At 41.8% G+C, this 10473-nt stretch overlaps 1 protein-coding gene across 4 annotated transcripts; it reads left to right on the top strand.

Annotated features, from left to right (window-relative positions):
* Window positions 1-8746: 8746 nt before the first annotated feature.
* Window positions 8747-9984, top strand: LOC103406827 (mediator of RNA polymerase II transcription subunit 20a). Of its 4 annotated transcripts, none has more exons than XM_017324559.3 (3): window positions 8747-8887; window positions 8977-9057; window positions 9524-9984. In XM_017324559.3, exons 2-3 carry the CDS (start codon window positions 9052-9054, stop codon window positions 9767-9769), a joined length of 252 nt encoding a protein of 83 aa, XP_017180048.2. In that variant the 5' UTR covers window positions 8747-8887; window positions 8977-9051; the 3' UTR covers window positions 9770-9984. The 4 variants fall into 4 exon arrangements, with proteins under 4 accessions (XP_017180048.2, XP_028944759.1, XP_070663246.1 ...); XM_029088926.2 differs by having other exon boundaries at window positions 8754-8887; window positions 8968-9057; XM_070807145.1 differs by lacking the exon at window positions 8747-8887 and having other exon boundaries at window positions 8915-9057.
* Window positions 9985-10473: the final 489 nt, after the last annotated feature.

The raw sequence follows: 10473 nt of genomic DNA, 5'->3' as shown, positions 1-10473 counted from the left end.
AAACCTATTTTTTTCTTCTTATTTTCTTTAAACCGCCTCGTGCTAAAAATATGTCCCTTTTTGCACTCCGAACTTTCAATTTCCCTCAATTTAGTCCTTTAAAATCTACGAATTCCATCAGTGTCCTGTATCGCTGCTAAACTCTAATCAGAAACCGCCGATATCCGAGGCAATGCCACTCAAACGGTAACCATTGAAACCCATACAATCTCACTTTACATCTAATTTAAATCTTAATTGTGAATTATCTTTTTTGCCCTATTATGTAATTACCATTAAGTATAAAATGAACAACAACAACAACAACAAAGCCTTTTCCCACTAAGTGGGGTCGGCTATATGAATCCTAGAACGCCATTGCGCTCGGTTTTGTGTCATGTCCTCCGTTAGATCCAAGTACTCTAAGTCTTTTCTTAGAGTCTCTTCCAAAGTTGTCCTAGGTCTTCCTCTACCCCTTCGGCCCTGAACCTCTGTCCCGTAGTCACATCTTCGAACCGGAGCGTCAGTCGGCCTTCTTTGCACATGTTCAAAATCACCGGAGCCGATTTCCTCTCATCTTTCCTACAATTTCGGCTACTCCTACTTTACCTCGGATATCCTCATTCCCAATCTTATCCTTTCTCGTGTGCCCACACATCCCACGAAGCATCCTCATCTCCGCTACACCCATTTTGTGTACGTGTTGATGCTTCACCACCCAACATTCTGTGCCATACAACATCGCTAGCCATATTGCCGTCCTATAAAATTTTCCCTTGAGCTTCAGTGGCCTACGACGGTCACACAACACGCCGGATGCACTCTTTCCATCCAGCTCGTATTCTATGGTTGAGATCTCCATCTAATTCTCCGTTCTCTTGCAAGATAGATCCTAGGTAGCGAAAACGATCGCTTTTTGTGATCTTCGCTAGATTGCTCCGGTCATTAGTGTGGATAAGTATATAAATGGATAGAGATAGGAAAGCAAACACAAGATGTACGTGGTTCACCCAGATTGGCTACGTCCACGGAATAGAAGAGTTCTCATTAATTGTGAAGGGTTTACACAAGTACATAGGTTCAAGCTCTCATTTAGTGAGTACAAGTGAATGATTTAGTACAAATGACATTAGGAAATATTGTGGGAGAATGATCTCGTAATCACGAAACTTCTAAGTATCGGAGTGTGGTGTCGTCTTGACTTGCCTTATCTGTCTCATAGGTAGATGTGGCATCTTCTCTGGAAGTACTCTTCCTCCATCCAGGGGTGGTATCTTTAACTGGTGGAGATGCACAAGGTAATGTATCAATTTCACTTGAAGCTTACTTGTAGTTTCAGGCTTGGTCAAGCGCGATACAAACCATGTAGTAGGAGTCCCCCAAGTCGCCGAGCTAGGGGGTCTGCTGAAAGAGGTGACAGACAAGGTAAGCAATCAGAGCTCCGACTGATTGTTCACCTTCTCCCCATCTTGCAGCAGCATGAAGGATAAAGAGAAGAAAAATGAGAAGAGATGATATGAGATACTTTTGCTTTTGAAGAAGTAACTTTCCACAGGCTTATTCTTGAACTGAGCTGGAGGGTTTTCTGGTTTCCTCCAGAGTATAAGGCCGACTGAAGAATTTGAGGGTCAAAACAAGTCCATCAAATCTAGAGTACGTTCCACCCTGCTGATATGGGATACTTTTGCTTTTGACAGAGTAATGAATGTATCGGCACGTGTGCTGTTACGCTTGTCTCCACATGCTTCCTTGTATCCTTCGCACTTGCCCTATCTGTTCCTCAAGCAGATGCGGAATCTTCCCTGGAAACATAAGATGTTGAAGATGAGTACTCGAGAGCAATGCCAGGTAAGTAATCAGGTAAGGGGTTCCAGGCAGTCAGTTCCTGGCTGGAAGCTTGATTCCAAGTGCTGACTGATTGCTTTCTTTCTCCTTGTCTTGCAGGTAAAAACAAGGCCAAAAGAAAAGACAGGAAAAAAGCATGATATGGGATACTCTTGCTTTTAACCCTGATGATATGAGATATTCTTGCTCTAGTATAGCTTGTTTGCAGAGGTATTATCGGGGGGAAAGAAAGCTGAATATTTCGAAAGGCTTCGTTGGGAGTGCCCTTTCAGATATGATGAAGGGTTGAGCATTTTTGCAGGTCTGCCTGTCCGTTGGGGATGGAGGTCGACATATATAGGAGTCTCCCTAACAACAAGTAGTAATGCTATTCCTTTACCCTGCTTGGTCATAGCACGGTAGTGGGAGCTGCCAGTTTCACATGTTTTAACTCTGTCAGAGCACTTTGAAAAAGTGGTCTGTGGTATCTGGCTCTCGAGATTCGGAGAACGATGCCTCTTCGATTTTTGAGAAAGCAATCATGCTGGGGGTATGACTCTCGAGATTCGGAGAGCAGTGTCTCTTCGATTTTTGAGGAAGTAATCATGTTGGGAGTCTGGCTCTCGAGATTCGGAGGGTGGTGCCTCTTCGATTTTGGAGCAAGCAATCTTGTTGGGAGTGTTGTCTCGAATGTGAGTAAAGGTTGGGCATGTTTGCTAGTCTACCTTGCCACGAAGCACAAAGGTTGACACACAGGGACTTTCCAATTATCCAGCAATGGTACTGTTCCTTTACCCTCTCTTCGATTTTGAGAAAGTAGTCATGTTGGGAGTCTGGCTCTCGAGATTCGGAGGACGGTGCCTCTTCGATTTTGGAGCAAGCAATCTTATTGGGAGTGTTTTCTCGAATGTGAGTAAAGGTTGGGCATGTTTGCTAGTCTACCTTGCCACGAAGCACAGAGGTTGACACACAGGGACTTTCCAATTATCCAGCAGTGGTACTGTTCCTTTACCCTTGTGGGTAATAATATGGTAGCTAGACCTTCAAAATTTATGTGTCTAAACTTTTGTTAGTGCTGTTTCTTTGCTATTCTTTTACCTTTCTTGGTCAGAGCGATGTAGTGGGAGCTGCAAGCTTCACGTGCTCAACTTTGGCAGAGAACTTTGGCAAAGTTATTTGTGGTACCCATGAGCTATTGTTGCGTGTGGGAAGTGGGTGATTGAACAGTAAGATTCATGTGCTTTCTACTTCACCAGAAGTCTTCGACAGAATGCCCATAATTTCTGCAAAGCTGAGTGTGCGTGTGACAGGTGTTGACAAGGCTAGAAAAGTAGGGCCTCTTCGATTTCTGAGATCGGCCCTCGTGGTCTCTGAGCAGCCCAGCTTTTGAGAAAGCGAGCGCCTCTTCGATTGATTCGGAGAACGATGCCTCATCGATTTTTGAGAAAGCAATCATGCTGGGGGTCTGGCTCTCGAGATTCGGGGAGCAGTGTCTCTTCGATTTTTGAGAAAGTAATCATGTTGGGAGTCTGGCTCTCGAGATTCGGAGGGCGGTGCCTCTTCGATTTTGGAGCAAGCAATCTTGTTGGGAGTGTTTTCTCGAATGTGAGTAAAGGTTGGGCATGTTTGCTAGTCTACCTTGCCACGAAGCACAGAGGTTGACACACAGGAACTTTCCAATTATCCAGCAATGGTACTGTTCCTTTACCCTCTCTTCGATTTTTAAGAAAGTAGTCATGTTGGGAGTCTGGCTCTCGAGATTCGGAGGACGGTGCCTCTTCGATTTTGGAGCAAGCAATCTTATTGGGAGTGTTTTCTCGAATGTGAGTAAAGGTTGGGCATGTTTGCTAGTCTACCTTGCCACGAAGCACAGAGGTTGACACACAGGGACTTTCCAATTATCCAGCAGTGGTACTGTTCCTTTACCCTTGTGGGTAATAATATGGTAGCTAGACCTTCAAAATTTATGGGTCTAAACTTTGTTAGTGCTGTTTCTTTGCTATTCTTTTACCCTTCTTGGTCAGAGCGATGTAGTGGGAGCTGCAAGCTTCACGTGCTCAACTTTGGCAGAGAACTTTGGCAAAGTTATCTGTGGTACCCATGAGCTATTGTTGCGTGTGGGAAGTGGGTGATTGAACAGTAAGATTCATGTGTTTTCTACTTCCCCAGAAGTCTTTGACAGAATGCCCATAATTTCCGCAAAACTGAGTGTGCGTGTGACAGGTGCTGACAAGGCTGGAAAAGGCTGGAAAAGTAGGTGCCTCTTCGATTTCTGATATCGGCCCTCGTGGTCTCTGGGGAGCCCAGCTTTTGAGAAAGCGAGCGCCTCTTCGATTTTTGAGATCGGCATTCGTGGTCTTTGAGCAGCCCAACTTTTGAGAAAGCAAACGCCTCTTCGATTTCTGAGATCAACCCTCGTGATCTCTAAGCAGCCCAGCTTTTGAGAAAGCAAACGCCTCTTCGATTTCTGAGCAGGCGCCTCTTCGATTTCTGAAGCTTCGTCGAGTGCAGATTTTTATAGGGGCTGGCATTAAGTTCCAAAGCACACTTGAATCTCCACCAGTAGAAGCTTCATTCTTGCACTTCTAAGATCTTGATTTGTCCGACCTCTTCTCTCTTCAACACCTTTGAAAATGTATGGCCCCTCCGACCGTCGTTTTGACTTGAACCTTGTTGAAGAGGCAGCCCCGCCTTCTCCAGACAACATATGGCGCCCATCCTTCGTCTCCCCTACTGGTCCTCTTACCGTTGGGGATTCCGTGATGAAGAATGATATGACCGCTGCGGTGGTGGCCAGGAACCTTCTCACTCCCAAAGATAACAGACTACTTTCCAAACGGTCTGATGAGTTAGCTGTTAAGGATTCGCTGGCTCTCAGTGTTCAGTGTGCAGGTTCTGTGTCTAATATGGCCCAACGCCTATTTGCTCGAACCCGCCAAGTTGAATCATTGGCGGCTGAAGTGATGAGTCTCAAACAGGAGATTAGAGGGCTCAAGCATGAGAATAAACAGTTGCACCGGCTCGCACATGACTATGCTACAAACATGAAGAGGAAGCTTGACCAGATGAAGGAAACTGATGGTCAGGTTTTACTTGATCATCAGAGATTTGTGGGTTTGTTCCAAAGGCATTTATTGCCTTCGTCTTCTGGGGCTGTACCGCGTAATGAAGCTCCAAATGATCAACCTCTGATGCCTCCTCCTTCTAGGGTTCTGTCCAGTACTGAGGCTCCAAATGATCCCCATCCGATGCCTTCTCTTTCTGGGGCTCTACCGACTGCTGAGACTTCTCCTAAGCAACCTTTGTGAAGGCTCCCTCTTGTGTGCTTATTTTGACTCATGTATATGTACATATTTGTAGCTTATCGGGGATATCAATAAATAAGCTTTCCTTCATTTCAACGTATTGTGTTAAATACACCAAAGCCTTCTTCGCTAAGTTCTTTGAATTTTCTTTTGTTAAAGCTTGTATGTTGAAGGTTTCTGAGTGGAGCATGTAGGTTGGGGTAGTGTTCTCTTAATTTCCCGAATGAGGAAAACTTCTCGGTTGGAGACTTGGAAAATCCAAGTCACTGAGTGGGATCGGCTATATGAATCTTAGAACGCCATTGTGCTCGATCCTGTGTCATGTCCTTCGTTAGATCCAAGTACTCTAAGTCTTTTCTTAGAGTCTCTTCCAAAGTTTTCCTAGGTCTTCCTCTACCCCTTCGGCCCTGCACCTCTGTCCCATAGTCGCATCTTCTAATCGGAACGTCAGTAGGCCTTCTTTGCACATGTCCAAACCACCGTAACCGATTTTCTCTCATCTTTCCTTCAATTTCGGCTACTCCTACTTTACCCCGGATATCCTCATTCCTAATCTTTTCCTTTCTCGTGTGCCCACACATCCAACGAAGCATCCTCATCTCCGCTACACCCATTTTGTGTACGTGTTGATGTTTCACCGCCCAACATTCTGTGCCATACAGCATCGCCGGCCTTATTGCCGTCCTATAAAATTTTCCCTTGAGCTTCAGTGGCATACGGCGGTCACACAACACGCCGGATGCACTCTTCCACTTCATCCATCCAGCTTGTATTCTATGGTTGAGATCTCCATCTAATTCTCCGTTCTTTTGCAAGATAGATCCTAGGTAACGAAAACGGTCGCTCTTTGGTATTTCTTGATCTCCGATCCTCACCCCTAACTCGTTTTGGCCTCCATTTGCACTGAACTTGCACTCCATATATTCTGTCTTTGATCGGCTTAGGCGAAGACCTTTAGATTCCAACACTTCTCTCCAAAGGTTAAGCTTTGCATTTACCCCTTCCTGAGTTTCATCTATCAACACTATATCGTCTGCGAAAAGCATACACCAAGGAATATCATCTTGAATATGTCGTGTTAACTCATCCATTACCAACGCAAAAAGGTAGGGACTTAAGGATGAGCCTTGATGTAATCCTACAGTTATGGGAAAGCTTTCGGTTTGTCCTTCATGAGTTCTTACGGCAGTCTTTGCTCCTTCATACATATCCTTTATAGCTTTGATATATGCTACTCGTACTCCTTTCTTCTCTAAAATCCTCCAAAGAATGTCTCTTGGGACCCTATCATACGCTTTTTCCAAATCTATAAAGACCATGTGTAAATCCTTTTTCCCATCTCTATATATTTCCATCAATCTTCGTAAGAGATAGATTGCCTCCATGGTTGAGCGCCCTGGCATGAACCCGAATTGGTTGTCCGAAACCCGTGTCTCTTGCCTTAATCTATGCTCAATGACTCTCTCCCAGAGCTTCATTGTATGACTCATTAGCTTAATACCCCTATAGTTCATGCAATTTTGTACGTCGCCCTTATTCTTGTAGATAGGCACCAAAGTGCTCATTCGCCACTCATTTGGCATCTTCTTCGTTTTCAAAATCCTATTGAAAAGGTCAGTGAGCCATGTTATACCTGTCTCTCCCAAAAGTTTCCACACTTCGATTGGTATATCGTCTGGGCCTATTGCTTTTTTATGCTTCATCTTCTTCAAAGCTACAACCACTTCTTCCTTCCGGATTCGACGATAAAAAGAGTAGTTTCTACACTCTTCTGAGTTACTCAACTCCCCTAAAGAAGCACTCATTTCATGTCCTTCATTGAAAAGATTATGAAAATAACCTCTCCATCTGTCTTTAACCGCGTTCTCTGTAGCAAGAACCTTTCCATCCTCATCCTTGATGCACCTCACTTGGTTTAGGTCCCTTGTCTTCTTTTCCCTTGCTCTAGATAGTTTATAGATATCCAACTCTCCTTCTTTGGTATCTAGTCGTTTATACATATCGTCGTAAGCCGCTAACTTAGCTTCTCTGACAGCTTTCTTCGCCTCTTGCTTCGCTTTTCTATACCTTTCACCATTTTCATCAGTCCTCTCCTTGTATAAGGCTTTACAACATTCCTTCTTAGCCTTCACCTTTGTTTGTACCTCCTCATTCCACCACCAAGATTCCTTTTGGTGTGGGGCAAAGCCCTTGGACTCTCCTAATACCAAATAAACATAAAAATCAAAATTTACCAATAAACCCACATTTAATACTCACACCCTTACAATCACGCTATGATTCTTTTACGTTCTGTTTTGGTTAAAACCCTAAGACGTTGTCAAAGAGAAAAATAAACTTTTTTTTTACGGATGGATGATAATTTTCAAGTTTTAGTTTACGTTCTGTTTTGGTTAAAACCCTAAGACGTTGTCGAAGAAAAAAAATAAACTTTTCTTTTATGGATGGATGATAATTTTGAAGTTTTATATCCTCTATACAAAGTATGCATCAATTTATGTTAATTTTTTATTTGATTTCAATTCTTTATTTTGAGGCTTTAGTAGCAGTTTTATACTGCCTGCAAATAGGCTTGAAATCAAAGGATAATAAAGGTGGATGATGTATTTTCTGGTATTTTGTTTCTCTGCCACCACATGTTCTAATTTTTTCAAAGATCCATATATATGGCTAATCATTTTTACCAAGGATCACCTTGGAGACAAGTTTTAGTGGTAGTGATAAATATATGGCAGACCATGGTAAAGTCAAATAATTGAATTGGGTAATTATACTTGGTAAAATCTCATTGAAACAAACTTGCTCAGAGTATCAGGTGTGAAAGAAATCCATACGATTATTCAATCCAATTTTCTCACAGTTCTCCACTAATTCAATCTCTAAATCACTACACTCTGTACGATTGGAAAATGCTACATTTCTACAAACTAAAAAAATATTTTGAATACCTCAACGCTTGGGTTGGTTGGGTGAAGAAAACGAGCAATGTGAAGTATGCAACAAAAGTATGATTAAATACGAGACAAATATGTAAGATATACTGTTGTTTTTAAGTTTGAATGAGTTGTAGAAAACTGATTTTGTGTTTTTATTTTATCAATGAGTGTAAAGTAAAGATAAACTTACATATTGAATTGAGTTTGTAAAGATAATTTAGATAGTAAATATGGATTTAAAGAGATATTGATGATTTAATTAAAATTAATATTGATATAAAAAATAAATTGGGCATAAAAATAATTATATGGGTTCAAATAAAATTTCTCAAACCCTAATCATAGACTCGGACAGTTATGTAAAATAAAGTTTTGTGCTTGATTTTTGTGGTGCTGCAATTTTAGGGTTTTGCAGTGGCAGCCCAACGCAGGGACGACGGTCAAAAGTCAGATCATAAACGAAGTCACGCAGTGCGTCGAGAGCATCAATGGCGTCAAGGAAGGAAGGTGGAAAGCCACCATCACCTTCTACAAATCCATCCTTCGAGGTAGTTTACCAAATTTCTCGTCTTTCAAGTCTTAATTTGTTTTGTTTTTGGATGTTGTTTGTGGGTTTTGTTAATTGTTTGAAAGATTGGATTTTGATATGGTACATTGTGTGTGCATCATCAGAGCCATCTTTAACCGGGGAACCCCCGCGTGATCTTCTGGGGATTGCGGTTGCGGCGGATAATTCTCGAGGTGGATTCAGCGATTCAGGCGATTATGGAGAAGTGACAGTCGTACAAATTGAGGGTCTCGCTTTATTTTGAGCTTCCCCCCTCCAATTGGCGTAGTTGGAAGGTTTGATGTACTGAATTTGGAGGTGGAAATCGAGAAAACGGTTTTACTTGATTCTTTGTGGTTTATGGTTTGATGTGTAGGGGTTTCAGTTTCAAGTCGGGGACCTACAATTGAGAGTGGGGAAAGTTATTCCTACTCATTCGGAGAATTTAAGAGGAATAGCTATGGAGGTATGGACGTTGCTATAAGCTTGAAATTTGGTTGAGATTTGAATATTTCGTTTTTTACGAGTTTTAGAAGTTAGATGTGCATTTTGAAATAGCTTTGAAGTTTGACAAAGCTTGCCATTGAGAAGGTGCCTTTTGGTTTTATGTGAGTATTTTCCTTGCTTCTTACGGAGCTCTCTGATGGAACGTTTAATGCTGATAGAAATGCATGGTGAAAGTAGTTTACTTGTTTAGGCACCTTGATTACTGTTGTGCACGAGTTTGGAATACAGGGTGAAGTACTCTTTGCCGAGCAATGTGATTAACAAGCCTCTGGCTAATATATGAAAGTTGGATTTTTGACGATTGTTCGTTCTAATTAAGCTTTCACTTTATAGATTAGTGACTCAAATAAGTAATGTTGGATTTCTTAATCTCCATGTTATTCTGGTTCTGAGAAATAGTTTCATGTTAACTCTGTGTTCTGCAGCTGAAGTACTTTCACATTTCTTCGATGGAAAAAGCGAGGCAAGTAATGGAAGAGTTCATGGATATGTGGCAGCAGGCTTTGTCGAAAAGATCATTACCGGGGCACTACATGCATGTGGGACCAAACTTTTCCGAGTATGGCCTTGCAGACCAATGTACTTCACAACATACTGCTGTCCAGTATGCTGCCATTATGGCTCAACTCATTGCGACTGTGCAAGCAGTGCAGCAATCAGCAAGAAATTAGGAAACGAAGAAAAAGAATTTGATGTGTGTCACTCATCAACTGGTTTGAGGAATGGATGATTCCAATTCCATATCTTCTTAGCGCTGACTCTCCCGCTCTTTGGATAGAAGAAAACGGGGAGGAATGGAGTTCTGTATGCGGGTTTGATTGTCCATGGAAGAATAGAAAGCAAACGATAGGATGTTTGAAATAAAAAAGAAGTAATTTCTTGAGAACCCTTTTCCCTCACCTTGTTAATTATGGCTTGGAGTAAAGCCGATTCTGCGTTTATTTTCTGTGATAATTTTGACATGATCATATTCCACATCCCCAATGTCCAGAACTTCATTCTTGTTTCTCTGACATACGATGAACATATTTGCAGAGGAATCGCCAAGAGAAGGAACCATTTTTTTCCGGAAAAAAAGATTTGTTGTTTTGATAAACCTCTTGAAATAACGTAGTACATATATACATACAAAAGCAAAACAATGTTTAGGAGTTCCCCCCAAAATGATAAACCTCTTGAAAATGAGAACAACTTGTATTGCCATAGGTTTGTTCGTCACAATGGTGTTCTATGTCGATAACATAAGAACGTGTGGAAAAAAGCTAAAATGTGTTCTTATATTATTGGGATGTGACGTTACTTGGCGGTAAACTTGTAACGTGCAAGTCATTCTCCATGAAAATATGATGAAATTAGAATATAGGGAAAAGTTTTT

Source organism: Malus domestica, chromosome 02 (genome assembly GCF_042453785.1).
Source record: "Malus domestica chromosome 02, GDT2T_hap1".
Classification (NCBI taxonomy): domain Eukaryota; kingdom Viridiplantae; phylum Streptophyta; class Magnoliopsida; order Rosales; family Rosaceae; genus Malus; species Malus domestica.
Note: the sequence above shows the minus strand (reverse complement) of the source record. Positions and strands in the feature narration are given on the sequence as shown.